Source organism: Geotrypetes seraphini, chromosome 3, assembly GCF_902459505.1.
Source record: "Geotrypetes seraphini chromosome 3, aGeoSer1.1, whole genome shotgun sequence".
In the NCBI taxonomy this organism is placed as follows: domain Eukaryota; kingdom Metazoa; phylum Chordata; class Amphibia; order Gymnophiona; family Dermophiidae; genus Geotrypetes; species Geotrypetes seraphini.
Genome location: NC_047086.1, coordinates 387,982,491 through 388,001,220, shown reverse-complemented (window position 1 = coordinate 388,001,220; position 18,730 = coordinate 387,982,491). Strand labels below are relative to the sequence as shown.

General features: G+C 44.5%; 1 protein-coding gene across 2 annotated transcripts in view; it reads right to left on the bottom strand.

Moving 5' to 3' along the window:
- Window positions 1-18,730, bottom strand: part of THADA (THADA armadillo repeat containing) — a 538,115-nt gene that overhangs the window by 99,756 nt on the left and 419,629 nt on the right. For both annotated transcript variants that reach the window (XR_004538762.1, XM_033937269.1), the window contains exons 35-36: window positions 18,394-18,547; window positions 2,106-2,267 (exon numbers count right to left, since the gene is read on the bottom strand). Coding sequence is in view for 1 of the 2 variants with exons in the window: in XM_033937269.1 (XP_033793160.1) it covers window positions 2,106-2,267; window positions 18,394-18,547 (316 nt within the window). In the remaining variant the exon portion in view is untranslated. The remainder of the gene's footprint in view (window positions 1-2,105; window positions 2,268-18,393; window positions 18,548-18,730) is intronic.

The following is an 18,730-nucleotide window of genomic DNA, read 5'->3' as shown; positions in this document are numbered from 1 at the left end:
TATAATTTTGCTTTGATTATAGAAACAAATCCCATGAGTAAAAGCTCCACATTGGCTTCAAATGGACCAAAAATCATTTTATCTACTCCAAAAGGCGCAAGTAAAAAAGCTGATCGCTGTCGCTCGATTCAAATGACCGTTTTCTTAAGGAAGCCCTGGGAAACATAAAACTAGACTTTAAGAAGAAAATTCAGAACAGGGCTTTGAACAGCCCTGGGGGTCATTAGTTCAATTACACATTTCAAAGGAAGGAATCCAAATTTACATCAGATGAATACAATACCTTCCTGTGTCCTCTCCCCCATAAAACAATCTCCCAGGAGTTTACACCTCAATGCATGGAGGAGCAACAACAAAGCGGAGGCGTACACAATGAACCACCGAGTTGGTTAGCACCGAACACAAGTCATTAGTAACAGGTAACTAGTTGACAGAGCTCCTTTTCAGCAAAACAAGACAATTAATCTTGTTCTTAACTGGACAATTTTGTTATTGTGTACAGTTAAGACTTTGGCTTCAGTTCACAGTTGCTCCAAGGGGAATTGCTCTCTCTGAGCAACACACAGGAGCAGGGTATAAAAACCACCCTGCGGATGTGAGATTTCACTGGCAGCTAGGCCAGGCACAGCCCAAGAGTAGATCAGAGGTACAGAATGCCATTTTAGAAGATTCGCTTGTCCTCTGTAATGACATATTCCCTTGATCTTTATAGTAAAGATGCCTGATGTGTACAAATTATTTATTTCATTTGTTTTAAATCCTGTTCTCCCCAGCGAGCTCCACATGGGTTACAGATTAACAGACATAATATATAGTTAAAACAGGTTATAATTTGCCATGCTTATAAAACAATACAGTGTGTTCATCCTAACTTGACTTACAGAGGATCTAGTTCAACATACATTTAGTATACATAACCTGACCATACATCTCGTTTTGAACGGAACCATCCCATTTTTAGGTACCCTGTCCCGTTGTCTCCAAGCACAGCTTCGGGATGCTGAAATGTCCCGTTTTCAGAAACAGAGCAACTAGAGTCTAGTTGCCCTCTTTCTGAAAACAGGATATTTCGTCATCCCGAAGCTGTGTTTGGGGACAATGTGCCAGGGGTGCTCAAAAGGAGCCCGAGATTTCTTCCTGCTGGCACGAGCGGCTGGCTGTGAGGGCCGAGAGAGAATGCGCGGGGAACACCCCGGGGACCTCGGCTCACGTGCTCTCCTGACAGGACAGCCCGCTCCCTCTCTCCCTATGGCTCTGGCCTAGTGTTTGTCCCAGGGGCTTAGGCCACAGTGTGAGGAGAGCCCTTCCCATCTGCGCATTGGATGTGAGCGGCCCGGGCTTCGGCGGCGGCCCTCATCCCCCTCTGGCGCTGCAACCGGCATGTGGAGTCAGTGGACAAACGGCACCGCTCCCTGCAGGCTGTGCTCGACGAGATCTACAGCTACAGCCGCAACCTGGAGGAGCTGATGTTCGATGCCAACCATCTGCGGGAGGTGCCCAAGCCCGCTGCAAATAGGAAAGATTGCCCTGAATGCCAGTGGCAGCCCTGCTCTGGGCAAAGATGCAACAGGGGAGAGATTTGTGGTTTGAAAGAAAGTGGGGGCAGGGAGAGAGAAAGAAAGAGAGGGGACAGGGAGAGGGAGAGAGAGAGAGAGAAAGAAAGAAAGGGAGGCAGGGAGAGAGAAAAAAATACAGAAAGAAATAAAGGGGGCATGGAGACAGAAAGAAAGAAAGGAGGGCAGGAAGAGAGAAAGAAAGACAGAAAGAAAGAAGGGGTTCATGGAGAGAGAAAGAAAGAAAGACAGAAAGAAAGAAAGAAAGAATAGATGCACAGTTAGAAGAAGTGCAACCAGAGACTCACCAGACAACAAAAAGGTAGGAAAAATTATTTTATTTTCAATTTAGTGATCAAAATGTGTCAGTTTTGAGAATTTCTATCTGCGGTCTATATTTTGTACTATATTTGTCTATTTTTGTACAGTTGTTTCTGACATTGCATATTTTAAAGTCATCTGTCTTGCCCTCTTTGAAAAAACCCCAAATTTAAATTATAATTAGCATTTTCTCTGCATAGTGTGTTTTGTGAGAAAAAAATTTGCACGTACCTGGCCAATCCTTAGAGGGAGCACTGCCTGGGAGTTCTCTGGAAGTCTTTTGCTGCGAGTGGTGTTCCCAGATCACATCGGCAGCGGTATTCCTCACTGCAGATTCTTCGCTTTGCAGCAGCACAAACACACAATTCCAAAGAATCAATGTATCTGACAGACCTGAAAATATACAGGGAAGAATGACTATAATTGTATTATTATTTTAAAAAATGACGCTACATGCAAATCCCACAAATTATATTGTATATATTTTCTGCTGCATATCTCAGAGCAGTGTGTGGGGGGAGTGTGTGGCGCAGTGGTTAGAGCTACAGACTCAGCACCCTGAGGTTGTGGGTTTAATTCCCATGCTGCTCCTTGTGACCCTGAGCAAGTCACTTAATTCCCGCAATGCCCCAGGTACATTAGATACAGTGTGAGCCTGCCAGGATACAGGGAAAAATACTTGAGTACTTGAATGTACACCACTTAGGTTATAAGTAGTACAGTGTTCCCCTGGTCGTTTAAAGTCGGCGGTTCGCGGTCCCAGTCATTCATGGTATTTTCCGACAAGGAGAGGGCAGCGGGAGAGACAGGAGAGAGCAGCCGGAGCACCGGCGAGTGCAGGAAATCACTCGCTGTATGCTCCGACCACCTCTTCCTGCACTAAGTCAGGCCTTATCCAATCAGGAGCTGTTTTGACATGCAGCTCCTGATTGGTGAGGCCCGACTTAGTGCAGGAAGAGGCGGTTGGAGCATATAGCGAGTGATTTCCTGAACTCGCTGGTGCTCCGGCTACTCTCTCCTGCCTCTCCCGTCTCCCCCATTGAAAAACCGTATTCGCGGTGTTTTACAATTTGCGGGGGTTCCTAGAACGGAACCCCCACGAATATCAGGGGAGTGCTGTATATAAATGCTAAAAATAAATAAAAGAGCTAGAACTTTAATAACTGGGCATAGCAGATGGAGTTCTCTTGCTAGGCACCATCTTGAGTGAATTCCTTCACAAAGGCGGTAAATAAATTCTAATAAATATGTATTTAGGTGCATTTCACCTAAGCAATAGCGCCCACTGCGGCATTTACTTTCTTAAGTGGACTTGGTGACATCTGGGATATCCAAATTTTCTGACTGCCAAACAATATACGAGCATTTTTTTTAAAACATAGCCTTAACTCTATATTTAAGTCCTGCTCAAAAAATATAAGGCTACTAACAGTGTGGCTCTTTCAAGTGTATCAGATATCAATTGCTCCAAAATAGCAGATATATTAACATCAATCTGTATCTTAGAAACATAGAAATATGATGGCAGATAAAGGCCAAAAGGCCCATCCACAGCATCCACTATCTCTTCCTCTCCCTATTGGCTAAGGCTCTTAACATTTGCATCTTCTCTTCCTATAGGCTAAGGCTCTTTACACCTGCATTGTGAGGTCATAGAGCTCTATGGTTATAGAAACATGATGGCAGATAAAGGCCAAATGGCCCATCCACAGCATACACTATCTCCTCCTCTCCCTATTGGCTAAGGCTCTTAACATTTGCATCTCCTCTCCCTATTGGCTGAGGCTCTTTACACCTGCATTGTGAGGTCAAAGAGCTTTATGGTTATACAATCATAGAAACATGAAGGCATATAAAGGCCAAATGGCCCATCCACAGCATCCACTATCTCCTCCTCGCCTTACAAGATCCCATATGCCTGTCCCATGCTTTCTTGAATTCAGATACAGTCTTTGTCTCCACCACCTCTACCGGGAGCTTATTCCATGCATCTATCACCCTTTCTGTAAAAAAGTATTTTCTTAGATTACTCCTGAGCCTAACACTTTTTAGCATCATCCTATGCCCTTTCGTTCTGGAGCTTCCTTTCAAATGACAAAGATTTGCCTCATGTAGGTATTTAAATGTTTATAACATATCTCCCCTCTCCCGCCTTTCCTCCAAAGTATACATATTGAGATCTTTAAGTCTGTCTGCATACGCCTTATGACGAAGACAACTGACCATTTTAGCAGCCTTCCTCTGGACCAACTCCATCCTGTTTATATCTTTTTGAAGGTGTGGAGGGGCATAATCGAAAGGGACGTCTAAGTCCATTTACGTCCAACTCGCAAGTCGTCCAAACTAAAAAACAGCCTAAGACACATTTTCAAAAAATACATCCAAAATTTTTTTTGTTTCGAAAATCGTCTAATTATATGTCCTGGCAATCTGATCGTCCAAGTCGCTAAATCGTCCATCTTTATACCACATTATTGTCCAACTTTTCGTCCAAGCCCAAAATGCCTAAAACAAGCCCTGTTGGACGTGGGAGGGGTCTGCAAAGTGAAGGACTGCACACCCAGACATGCCACCTAAATAGTGGGGTACCTTACAGGGCACCTGAAAACCTGGCTCTTTTCAAAAATCTAACACCTCCCGCTCTCTGGTACCCTTGTCCCTCTCTATCTTCTTAGCTCATTTCCTTTAACCCTTCATTGGAGTTCCTTTCTATCCTAACTCTGTAAACCGTGCCGAGCTCTTCGCTTGTGGAGATGGCGCAGTATACAAACCTAAGGTTTAGTTTAGTTTAGGCACTGCTGTGAACTTCACAAAAAGGGTGCCATGTCTTCTCCTCCCTACAGCTCCCTTATAGGTTACGGTGAGCCCCTCAAACCACCTCCAGAATCCCCTAGACCCACTTATCTACCACCCCAATAGCCCTTATGGCTGCAGGAGCCACTTAAATGCCAGTAAAAAAAGGGTTTTAGGGGTGCATAGGGGAGTGCACATGTTTATGTATCAATGCAGTGATTACAGGGGCTTATGGGCATGGGTCCTCCTCTCTATGGGTTCCTAACCCACCCCCAAGACGACTTAAGCTGCCTCTGTGCTGGACGACTAGGCTTTCCTATGCAAGGCGGCCAGGTGATGATGGTCTGGAGGCTGAATTTTAAAGGTGTGATTAATATTTTTATGGGGGTGGGGGGTTGGGGATCCCCGGGGTAGTGTGTGGGGGGGTCTGTTTTATGTGTTTGCAGTTCTTATCTGGTGACTTTAGGTGGGTTTTTGTGACTTAGACCATGTTTTACATGATCTAAGTCACAACGTCCAAATTCCGTCGATCGTGGGCTGTATAACTTCTGGTTATACATGCTGTACGACTAAGTCTAAGCCGGCCCACGTCCCGCCCAACTCCTGCCCTCGACACTCCTCCCGAAACGCCCCGTTTAGCTTTGGTCGTTCAGCGGCACTATGAAGGCCTAGGCCAGGGGTAGGGAACTCCGGTCCTCGAGAGCCATATACCAGTCGGGTTTTCAGGATTTCCGCAATTAATATGCAATGCATGCAAATAGATCTTATGCATATTCAATGGGGAAATCCTGAAAACCCGACTGGAATACAGCTCTCGAGGACCGGAGTTCCCTACCCCTGGCCTAGGTTGTTTAGAAATATGTCCAAAACACGTTTTTGGTATCAGCACTTGGACGTTTTGAGAAATGTTAGTCCAAGTGACGACTTAGGCCGGTTTTTGGAAGTATTTCTCTTTCGATTATGAGCCCCATTATGAGCCCCATAGTCTCCAGAATTGTACACAATATTCTAAACAAGGTCACACCAGGGTCTTATATAGGGACATCAATACCTCCTTTTTCCTATTGGCCATACCTCTCCCTATGCACCCTAACATCTTTCTAGCTTTTACTGTTGCCTTTTCAACTTGTTTGGCCACCTTAAGGCCATCACATACTATCACACCCAAGTCCGGCTCATCTTTCATGCACAAAAGTTTTTCACTCCCCTAAACTGTACTGTTCCCTCGGATTTTTGCAGCCCAATTGCATGACCTTTAGTATAATCCGCAAAGAGGCAAATCTTATCTGACAGCCCTTCAGCAAAATCAATTACAAAATTGTTAAAAAGAACAGGCCCACGAACCAAACCTTGAGGTACACCACTGGTAACATTCCTTTCCTCAGAGCGATCTCCATTGATCACTACCCTCTGACGCCTTCCTCTCAACTAGTTTTTGATGCAGCCCGTCACTTTGGGACCCATCCAGAGCGCTCTCAGTTTATTTATTAGACGTCTGTGTGGAACAATGTCAAAGGCTTTGCTAAAATCTAAATACACCACACCTAGCACACATCCTCTATCCAATTCTCTGGTCACCCAGTCAAATAAATTGATCAGATTTGTCTGACAAGACCTACCTCTAGTGAATCCATGTTGCCTCCAGTCCTGTAATCCACTGGATTCCAGAAACTTCACTATTCTCTGTTTTAAAAGCGCTTCCATTAATTTGATTACCACAGAAGTCAGACTTACCGACCTGTAATTCCCTACTTCTTCCTTACTTCCACTTTTGTGGAGAGGGACCACATCCGCCCTTCTCCTGTCCTCCGGTACCACTCATTGAAAAGGTCAGTCAGCAGAGCTACCAGAACTTCCCTAAGTTCCTTCAACACCCGTCGGATGTACATCATCCAGCCCCACTGCTATGTCTACCTTCAATTTAGCTAGCTCCTCACAGACACAATCCTTTGAAAATCGATCAGGGTCTACCACACCTCTACATTATTTGCATTTGTTTTCTGCGGTCCTGTTCCCAGCACTTCAGCTGTGAACACAAAACAGAAATATTTGTAAGCAATTCAGCCTTATCTTTATCAGTTTCTATATATTTCTCCCCTCCATCTTCCTCCTGCTACCTTCTTCCTCCTTTCACTGAGGATTTTTCTTAGTTGGCAAATAGTATATTTTATTAAGTGGGGGAATAGCTTCAGTGGTCAATTTCAAATTTTCAATCAAATACCTCTTTAAAAAGATCTAAAGGCATCACCCCAGGAGTTCCAGAGAAATATAGCAGGTGTACATTCAAATGTCTATTCTAATTTTCCATCTGTTCAGTTTTTATATGCAAAACAGCACTATCTTTTATTGATGTAGTCTTAAATTGTTGTAATTTTTTTTAACTTACTCCTGAATCTGTCCAATCTGACCAGAGAGGTCCATTTTAACTGACTCCATAGTTCTAACTAAGTCCTCAAATATGGCTACTGTGGAGTAAAACTTCTGAAGCATGGCTCAAATTGAAGCAAACGTAATCTTTGCGGGTGCTGAAAATCTTGCTGCTCCTATGGTCTGTTCCTCTGCGTGCCTTCACGGGAGACCCCATTCTCAGTTGATCGTGTTCCTCCACTAACCACCGCCAACATCACCGGACATGGAGGAATGTTGGCACACAGAATACAGTCAGTAGATTAATCTTCACATTGAAGAAAAGTGATAAGATTACACCTTACCTACGTGAACTGCACTGGCTACCTACAGGAGGGTAAATATTTTATAAATTCTATTATATACTATTTAAGAACATAAGCAATGCCTCTGCTGGGTCAGACCAGAGGTCCATCATGCCCAGCAGTCCGCTCACGCGGCGGTCCATCAGGTCCAGGAGCTGTATGGTAATTCTCTATCTATATACCCTTCTATCCCCTTTTCCTTCAGGAAATCATCCAATCCCTTCTTGAATCCCAAAACTGTACTCTGTCCTATCACACCCTCTGGAAGCACATTCAAGATGTCCACCATCCTTTGGGTGAAGAAGAACTTCCTAGCATTGGTTCTGAATCTCTCCCATCTCGTTCTTGTAGTTTTTGAAAGTTTGAAGAATCTGTCCCTCTCCACTTTCTCTATACCCTTCATGATCTTGTAAGTCTGTATCATATCCCCTCTAAGTCTCCGCTTTTCCAGGGAAAAGAGCCCCAGTTTCTCTAATCTTTCAGCATATGGAAGGTTTTCCAAACCTTTTATCAATCGCGTCGCTCTTTTCTGAACCCTCTCGAGTAACGGCATATCCTTTTTAAGGTACGGCGACCAATATTGGACGCAGTACTTCAGATGCGGGCGCTCCACATTATGGGGTCCTTTTACTAAGGCGCGTTAGCCGTTTTAGCACGCACTAAAATTTAGCGTGCGCTAAAACGGCTAGCGCGCCTTAGTAAAAGGACCCCTATATGCCTCAACCCTTTAATTTTTCCAATAATCCATCTTTGAATCTGAAAAATGACACTTTTCAGTATCCAGTCATTAAAAATATAAGATACAATAGTTCTTTTAACTCCACATGGGCTTATCAAGCGGCAACACTTTAGAAAACTTGGCTAATATTAACTAGCAATCTAATTTTAAGATTTTGAGAAAAGACCTAAATACCTATCTATTTCAAGAATTTGTTATTAATAATTCCTAAATATTGTAATACTGTACTATTTAATAATTTGTATCTTCATAATTATTTATGTAAACCGCTGTGAACTTCAGGGAGGTATTGGCGGTATATACAGTCGACTCCACCTAAGTGCATATCGGTTAAGCGCATGCTTCGGTTATCCACAGCCTACCACCATGGTCCCGTTTTTTTTTTTTTTTCCATTAAAGTCAATGGACGTAAACTCTGGATAACTGCAATTCTAATAAGCACACAATCCGCTTATGCACACTGATGTTTTAGGTCCCACCTCTATTTGTTCATGTTACGTTCATTCTGGTTAAAAACAATCATGTTCTCACATGGATGAGCCACGTGTTTCAGATCAGCAGTCTAGGCCTGGCCAGGTATTCGAACTTTTGGAACTGCACCATGGCATCGCGTGGAGAAAAATCTTTGTGTTTGGCTGAATGTGTCCAACATGCTGGTCAAAAGTCATTGTCTTTGGCTGAATGTGTCGATGTCTTAAAGAGACTTGACCAACGGGAGAGTCAGGTATCTACTGCAAAACATTACAGCGTTCATCCTAACCAGATTTCTCGGATTCACAAAAAAAAGCAACCCTACCAGGAAACGGAAAAGAGTTTGGAAGGCTGGAGACGTTGAACAGACATTGCTGCGATGGTTTGCTGAAGCTAGAAGTCGTCAACTGTCAATCAGTGGGCCTCTGCTGATGGAGAAAGCAGCACAGCTATCCAAAGAACTGGGCATAGAAGACTTCAAAGCAACAAATAGGTGGCTAGAGAAGTGGAAAGTTTGTAACGGCATAAAATTTAAGAAGCAGCATGGCGAAAAACAAGACGCGGATGAGTTTGGTGCAGAAAGATGGGTCATGGAAGTGTTGACATCAGTCATTGATGGATATTAACTATGTGACGTTTTCAACATCGATGAGATGGGCCTGTACTGGTGTGCCATCCCTGTTGGAACATTGGCTTTCAAATGTAGCGAAACTGTTGGAGGTAAATGGATGTCATGACTATGGCCAGTTTTACAGCATCAGTAGTCAGATACACAACCTGAATCATGCAATCTGTGTGCAGAAAACAATGACTGATTATTTCAGTAGAATGTTGGTTTAAAAAAAATGTGTTTTGCATTAGGCTGAACAGTGCTGATTCTAAAACTGAGCCATGTAGAATTGTTTTATGTGTGTTTTTTTGCTGTACTGTGATTTTTCATGACTAAAAAGTGGAACACCGGAAGTGCATGTCATGGTCTGGTCCGGAGGGCTTGCACTTAAGTGAAGTCGACTGTAAATAAAAATTGTATTGTATTGTATATTTCATGGCCCAGGGAGGATGACGCGGTGTCAGGTCAAAAGCGCGCCGCGACAAAGGCGCGCCCAGACAATTGAGCGCAGCGCGGAGGCGTGCGCCGCTCTAAATTACTGTTTTTAGGGCTCCGATGGGGGGGCGTGGGGGGGACCCCCCCCCACTTTACTTAATAGACATCACGCCGCGTTGTGGGGGGTGTGGGGGGTTGTAACCCCCCACATTTTACTAAAAACTTAACTTTTTCCCTGATTTTAGGGAAAAAGTTCAGTTTACAGTAAAATGTGGAGGGTTACAACCCCCCAAACCCCTCATAACGCTGGCGCTATGTCTATTAAGTAAACTGGGGAGGTTCCCCAACAAAACCCCCCGTCGGAGCCCCTAAAAACTGTAATTTTGTGCGGTGCGCACCTCCACGCTGTGCTCAATTGTCGGCACGCGCTTTTGTCTTTCGCGCCGTTGTCTATGAACCGGACGACGCTCCTTTGTCTGCCCTCACAGCAGGGCTCTACTCCCTGACTTCAGTCAAATGGGTCTACGATAAGAAGCGTGCACCCATTTGACTGCTGCGCCAGGGTTGAAGCAGAGGCGGCCAAGGGCATCCACCTCACTATCTCCTTCTTTTTCAATGTGCATGTCCTTCAAGAGGTAAGATTAAAAGTAGCAACCGAACTCCACAATCGCAAACTCCTCAGAGCTCACGCCGCAGACAGCTTGGCCACTCCCTGTCCCCTTAAAGGTTTTAAATCAACACTAAAAAATATGACTTTTGTCAGCAGGCCTAAGGCACTTGACTAGTTGAACTCTGCTTGCCACGCCAAAGGGAAACAGTGAAATCCGTGAATCTGTTTTATTGTTTTTCTTGTAATTATTTACGATGCATCTTGGTGTTGTTTGGATGACTTTCCTATCAAAATATTGCAGTTCCTTTCTTTTGGTGAACTCATCTGTAAACCGCTTTGTTCTGACAGATAAAAGCAGTATATTAAGTTTTCCCTAAATAAATACATTGCACGGTGCTCTCCCAGAGCTCGGAACTAATGTAAAGTCCTGAGCATGTGGGGCCCTTCCTCCATGCAGCAATCCATTCAGTTCTTTCATTTTGTTCTTTCTGCTCTGCTGAACAAGAAATGAAGAAATAGCTCTCATTGTTTTCCCGATATTGTCTTTTGTCACATTTAATAGTAAAAGAAAAAATATTTTTTTAGTTTACCGGGATTTTTTTTTTTTTAAACTTCCACATCATGGCTCAAAAGAAGCTCCGCTTCAAACCATGCCTGAATTGCGGAAAAACATCAGAATTTCAACACCCATAATAGATTTCTCATATTTTTAGGTTCTGAGCACAAACAGGCTGAATGCAAACATTGCAGATGTCTCCATGTGTACCAGTAAATATCATCTGACATGGTCTACAAAACTCTACGCCAGTGTCTCGCAAATTTTGCCAAGCCGCCGCGCATTGTGTTGGCTTCGGCTCGAGGCATCTGGAAGTGAGCGGCCGTCGACGTCTGCACGAGCGTGAAGGCCCTCTAACAGGACCCTGAGCCGCCAGTAGGGGGTCCTGGAAGGGAATACGCACAGAGAGGAGGAGAGGCGCTGGCATCAGCTGACTGTTGCGAGAGGCACATCCTGTAGGCAGTCAGCCAGCGCCTCTCCTCCTCCTCGGCGTCTCGTGACACACCTGGAATCTTGGCGGCACACGTAACTTCAAAAGTCTTCACCAAATTGTAACTTCAAAAGTCTAATCACCAAATTGTGGCACTAGGGTTCTTCTGGCTGAGCATAGCTTTTAAAAAAGGAACGAGAAGCACAAGGATGTTTCTAGACTGGTGGGAGAATGTGGCGCAGTGGTTAAAGCTACAGCCTCAGCACCCTGAGGTTGTGGGTTCAAACCCATGCTGTTCCCTGTGACCCTGGGCAAGTCACTTAATCCCCTCCATTGCCCCAGGTACATTAGATAGATTGTGAGCCCGCTGGGACAGGCAGGGAAAAATGCTTGACTACCTGAATACATTCATGTAAACTATTCTGAGCTCCCTTGGATAACAGTATAGAAAACTGAATAAATAATAGTGTGAAAAGTTTCAGCCTCTGATATCCAGAGCTGGTATTGTGACATCATAATGCCTCATTCCACCAATGCCTAAGAGCCAACCTCATCAATGATGTCACAATGGCCTCCCTGTCCTTTACTTGGCTCACTTCTACTACATCTTGATTTCTAGAGTGGTGCAGTGGTTAAAGCGACAGCCTCAGCACCCTGGGGTTGTGGGTTCAAACTCACGCTGTTCCTTGTGACCCTGGGCATGTCACTTAATCCCCCCCCATTGCCCCAGGTACATTAGATAGACTGTGAGCCCACCGAGACAGACAGGGAAAGTGCTTGAGTACTTGAATAAATTGATGTAGGCGGTTCTGAGCTCTCTTGAGAGAACAGTATAGAAAATTACATAAATAAATAAATAAAAGGGGTGGAGCAGAGGTCTCATCCAAATGCAAGATTCAGCATATCACTGCAGCACAGTTTATGGTGAGTCTAAACACCCCTTCTGGAGGATCTGGTGTTCTTCAACCTCAAGGGCTTCTGCAGAAATTGAGGATCATACTCTGCTTATAAGCCTCAGTCTACATCCTATTCTTCACCAGTCAACAACAACCAAAAAGTAAGGCTCCAAATACATTAATTGCTATAGTGATGGAATCTTCCCTGACAGCTTCATTACCTGAACTTGATAGAGAGAGGGGAGACATGATATAAACGTTTAAATATGTTACTGGCCGTATGGAGATGGAAGAAGACATCTTTTTCCTTACAGGACCTACGGCGACAAGAGGGCATCCGCTAAAAAATCAGGGGTGGGAGATTTCATGGGGACATTAGGAAGTATTTCTTCACCGAAAGGGTGGTTGATCGTTGGAATAATCTTCCACTCCAGGTAGTAGAGGCCAGCAACGTGCTCGATTTTAAGAATAAATGGGATTAAACATGTGGGTTCACTTCGAGGAAGTGCTTAGAGGGGAGGGTTCTCCAAGTGGGCAGACTTGTTGGGCCGTCGGCCCTTTTCTGCCGTCATACTCTTCAGGTGATTGAGGCCAGCTGCGTGCCTGATTTTAAGGCCAAATGGGATCGACACGTGGGATCTATTCACAAGGTAATGGTAGGGGAGGGTCATTAGGGTGGGCAGACTGGATGGGCCGTGGCCCTTATCTGCCGTCAATTTCTATGTTTCTATGTTTCCTAAAAGTCAAATATCATGAGCTGGAAACATCACAGACCTCTCTGTCCGCAGGGTGCATCCTCCATAAGAATAGCCAGACTGACTCCGACCAATGATCCATCTAGCCCAGTTTCCTGTTTCAGGTCGTAAGTACCCAGCAAAATCCAAATAGTAGCAACATTCCATGCTACCTATCCCAGGGTAAGAACTGGCTTCCCCCATGTCTGTTTCAATAGCAGACTATGAATTTTTCCTCCAGGAACTTGTCTAAACCCAGCCATGTTAACCGCTTTTGCTACACGTCTATTGGTTTTAAAATTGGCCGGGAAACTCAGTCAATTCTTTCGCCTATAAACTGGTAGCAATGTGGAATGGGCTTCCTGACTCTGTCAGTTACAACAATTTTGTAAAGTTCTAAAAACTTTATTATTTACACAATACTTGAATAGTTTACCTAAAGATTCAACGAATTGATTGCTCTACAACACTTATTTTTCCTTATGCTCTTGTTTGCTTTTTTTGCTGGTCTTTAATTACTTGTAAACTGAGTCGAGCTCCGTTGGCAGATTACCTGGTATATAAATCGAAGATTAGATTAGATTTCCATGTAACTTCATCGAGTGTCCCTGTGTCTTTGTAATTTTTAATGGAGTAAAAAATCAACTCATTTGTTCCCGGTCTATATATTTATACACTACTTGTATTTATAGACTTCACTCATATCTCCCCTCAGCCATCTTTTTTTCAAACCTGAAGTGCCCTAACCTCTCTAGTCTCCATCCCCTTTATCATCTTGGTCGCTCTTCTTTGAACCTTTTCTAATTCTCTATTTAATTATTAGGATTTATTTACAACTGTAATGGCCAGGATAGCCATGCAAATGGTAACCCATAATTGGAAGAATTACGATCGCCTAAATTTTCCTTTCTGGTGGGCAAATCCGTGCTCCAGCTATACGTATGAAAGAATGAATGCCGAGAGTTTTGGGCACAGCAATTTATTTAAATTGGTTTGGGGCCCGTTGACATCTTATGTTACTTCATTATAGTAGGTCTTTGATTATGAGTCAATTTTTGTTTATTTTCATACACATCCAGGGAAGGGGGGATATTTCTGTCCTAATTTTGACCTTTGGGTATGGACACCTGGGGAGGATGGGAGGATACTATTAATCTGAATAGGGTAAGGTTATTGGGGAAATCTAAGTTTCTGTGTTTTATTGATTAAGAATTGGGTGAGGGGGGATAAAATGGTTGGTTATGTATATTTGTAAGTTAAATGTGTCTTGCACTATTGACGTTTGGAAAGTCAATAAAGAATTAAAAAAAAAGAATTTATTTACCACCTTTTTGAAGGAATTCACTCAAAGTGATTTACAGCAAAATAAGTGAAACAGACAATTACAGCAATGAAACTATTCAAATAACACATAGTCAACACAATTTACACAATAAAACAATTTATTAGACAGCAGTGTGTGTAAACAAAGATGGAACATATAGATAGATAAGATAGAGTAACAAGTGTTAGAAAATAAAGGACTAATTTAAAGTAAGTTGTATATGGAGTCAGAAAGAAAAAGGCCAAATGGCCCATCCAGTCTGTCCATCCACAGTAACCACTATCTCTTCCTCTCTCTAAGACAGGGGTGCCCAATATGTCGATCGCGATCGACTGGTAGATCGGGAAAGCAACGCGAGTCGATCACGGAGCCCATCCTGGGCTCCGTGATAGACTCGTGATGCCGGGCCGATCAGCCTTCTTCTCCCCAACGTCCCCCACCGCCGCCCCAAGCGTCGGACCGACCAGCATTCCTCTCCCCGACATAAATTCTGATGTTGGTGAGGAAGTTCTGGGCCAGCCAATTGCTGCCTGGCTGGCCCGGAACTTTCTCTCCAACGTCAGAATTGACATCGGGGAGTGGAATGGTGGTCAGCGCAATACTTCTGCAGGGAGAGCTTGGGGCGGCGGTGACTTAGAAGCCTGTTCCCCGATGGCGGCGGCAAACCTAGTGGCTTGGGGAGGGCAGGGAGAAAGAAAGAAAGGGGGCAGGCACGGAGACAGAAAGAAGGGGGGCAGGGAGACAAAGAAAGAAGAGAAACAGAAAGAAAGGGGGAACAGGGAGACAGAAAGAAAGGGGGCCTGTAGAGAGGGAGAGAGAAAGAAAGGGAGGCAGGGAGACAAAAAGAAAGGGGGAACAGGGAGACAGAAAGAAAGGGGGCATGGAGAGAGAAATAAAGGGAGGCAGGGAGACAGAAAGAAAGGGGGGCAGGGAAAGAAAGAAAAAGTTGGGGGAGAGAATGAGGTCTGGAGAAGAGGAAGCATACAGAAGGCTGAAAGAAGGAAAGAAATATTGGATGCACAGTCAGAAGAAGAAAGTGCAACCAGAGACTCATGAAATCACCAAACAAAGGTAGGAAAAATTATTTTATTTTCAATTTAGTGATCAAAATGTGTCCATTTTGAGAATTTATATCTGCTGTCTATATTTTGCACTATGGCTCCCTTTTACTAAACCGCAATACAGTGGTACCTTGGATTACGAGCATAATCCGTTCCAGGAGCATGCTCGTAATCCAAAATGCTCGTTTATCAAAGCAAAGTTCCCCATAGACAACAGTGGCAACAGCAACGATTGGTTCCAGAACCTGGGGTCTGTACCTGTCGGGGCCGGGTGCTGCAGCGCTGTCTCCTCCGTCTGCCTCCTCCGTCCGTCATCGGAAGAAGAACCCCACAGTGCCGCTTCGGTGGGGGATGTGTGTAATGTCCCCCAGCCGCCGGAGAACCCTGCAGTGCCTTCAGAGGGATGCCGCCTCCATCCGCCGGCCAGCCCTCCACTTCGAATGCCCCTCTCATGCTGGAGAGCCTCCACCCGAGCCCACGCAGCTGAGCGCCGCCCCACCCGCATAACACGCACAACGCCGATGATTGACGCTGTGCGCGTCACATGCAACGTGCAGGCGGGACGGCACCTGGCTGTGCAGGCCCAGACAGAGGTCCTCCAACCTGCGGAAGGCACCTGATGTGGAAGGCTGGCCGGAAGACGGAAGAAGAATCCCCCGAAGCGGCACTTCCTGGACTGTAAGTGCTCGTTTATCAGGGCAGTGCTCGGTTTGCGAGTCAAAAGTTTGCTGAGTGTTTTGCTCGTCTTGTAAAACACTCGCAAACCGAGGTTCCACTGTAGCAGTTTTTTAGTGCAGGGAGCTTATGAAAGTCAAGAGCAGCGCGGGGCATTCAGCACCGCTCCCTGTGCTAAAAATTGCTATCACGGTTTAGTAAAAAGGAAGGGGGTATATTTGTGTATTTTTGTATGGTTGTTACTGAGGTGACTTTGCATAGAGTCATCTGCCTTGACCTCTTTGAAAAAAACCCAGAATATGAATGATAATTAACATTTTTTCTGCCTTTCAGTGTGCTTTGCGTTTTTAAAAAAATTTTATTGTTGGTCATTTTAAAAGTAGCTCGCAAGCCCAAAAAGTTTGGGCACCCCTGCTCTAAGAGATCCCATGTGTTTATCCCATGCCTTCTTGAATTCAGACAGTCTCTGTCTCCACCACCTCTTCCTGGAGACTCTTCCATGCATCTCCCACCCTTTCTGTAAAAAAGTATTTTCTTAGATTACTCCTGAGCCTATCACCTCTTAACTTCATCCTATACACTCTCATTCCAGAGCTTCCTTTCAAATGAAAGAGACTCGACTCATGCGCATTTACATTACGTAGGTATTTAAACGTCTCTATCATATCTCCTCTCTCCTGCCTTTCCACCAAAGTATACAGATTGAGATCTTTAAGTCTGTCCCCATACGCCTTATGACGAAGACCATTTTAGGTGACTGAATATCATCTCAGCTAGGGTAGGCGTAGATATTAAACAAGTCCTGCTATACTATATGCAGTCAGTGTCACTACTTATGTGTGAGACTCCCAAGTTACGTAGTTCCTTCTTCCATTAAAGGCTAATCTTTCACCTGCTTCCTGAAGTAGAGATAGTTTTGTGAAGTGAAGCCTTTCAGGGGTGCAATTCAGAGTGTGGGGGTCTACTTTGGAGAAGGTGTAATTAAGGATATTTCTTAGAAGGACCTCAGTAACCCCAGAGATGAGGTTCAAGTCCTCTGGGACATTGTCTTTAAGGGCCAGATCAGACAGGATACTGTACTGGTAGCCAGTGAAGTTTCTGCAAAAATGGTGTGGTGTGGTCATGGGTTCATAGACAACCCCGCGAAAGACAAAGGCGCGCGCCGACAACTGAGCGCAAGACGGAGGCGCGCGTCGAAGAAAATTACAGTTTTTAAGGTATCCAACGGGGGGGGGGTTGTTGGGGAGCCCCCCCAGTTTACTTAATAGAGATCGCGCCGGCGTTATGGGGGGCTTGGGGGGTTGTAACCGTCCACATTTTACTGTAAACTTAACTTTTTCCCTAAAAACAGGGAAAAAGTGAAGTTTTCAATAAAATGTGGGGGGTTACAACCCTCAAACCCCCCACAACGCGGCGCGATCTCTATTAAGTAAAGTGGGGGGGTTCCCCCCCAAACCCCCCCCTGTCGGAGCCCTAAAAACAGTAATTTTCTGCGGCGCATGCCCCCGCGCTGCGCTCAATTGTCTGGGCGCGCCTTTGTCCCGGCGCGCTTTTGACCTGACACCGTGGTCATGTTGCTTACAACCTTCTATTAGTCTTGCTGTAGCCCTCTGAATCAACTGGAATTTATGCAAGCCCTCTGTAGCCAGACCAGCGTAGAGTGCATTATAGTAATCCAGTCAATGTTATCATGGCATTAAGATGATCATCAACTACTATGTGGTTAAGTGCAAGCACAGATCACCCCAGCACTAGCCAGATAGCGTTAGAGCAGAGCATGACCCTCCACCCAACTCTTCGGGTAAGTGGCGATACTCACTTGCCATCTGTATGGGATTTAATTTAGGACTGCAAAAAAGCTGTCAGGAAATGAAAGCAAAGCAACTGCTCAAATGTGGTCAACGATACGTTACTGGGGAATATCAGAGAGGGGGGAGAAGCTTACATTCATTATTTACGGCTGTATTCTAGGTTTCTAAGTGGTAGTCACAAGACAGGGGATGGCACTAAGTTACCCAAGCAGTAACAAAGCCCTTTTTTATTCTACTCCCATGCAGGGAATTATTCAGACATATTTGGCCTGAAGATAAGTTTTGGTTAACATGGGCTGCTGCTTTAAATTATTTTTGTACTTACTTTCCAGACGTATGATCAGTCTATCCCAGGGCCGTTAATAAACAATAGACACTTGTCTACATAAAGGACCTCATATGCCCATCCAGGTTGCCTGCAATATATGTATATGTGTGTGTGTGTGCATGTGTGTGTCTCTGTGTGCATGTGCGTGCGTGTATGTGCATGTGTGTGCATGTGCGTGTTTGCATGTGTGTGTGCTTCTATTTCTCTAAGAAACAGAAGCATATGCACAGAAACATACACAGAAGCTATCGTCATTGGAATCAGCTTGTATACATAAGTAAAATTCAGTTCCCTTAACCGCTGGCAAAAGTTGATGCCATTTTGTAATGACTCACTCAGTACGAGATTCTGGCTGATCAGGAACACAGAGGCGGTGCCAATCAGGACTTCTGCGGCTGCCAGTCTGAGCTCTGGCTGCTGCTCATCTGTACAGCAAGCAGCTATTAGTGAAATCCACTGTTTCAATTCAGAGTCCAGTGATTGCAAATCCTGAAAACACAAAAATATATGAGAGTTACCTACTATGTAGTTCAGGGCCAGTGTTCTACATAAGATTAAAAACAGATCAACCAAACTGATTGCTATTTTACTAGAAAAGAAAGAGTCTACTCATCCACCGAATGGTAATAAAGGATTTCACTAAAAATAGATGCTTTACATAATGGTGTGATA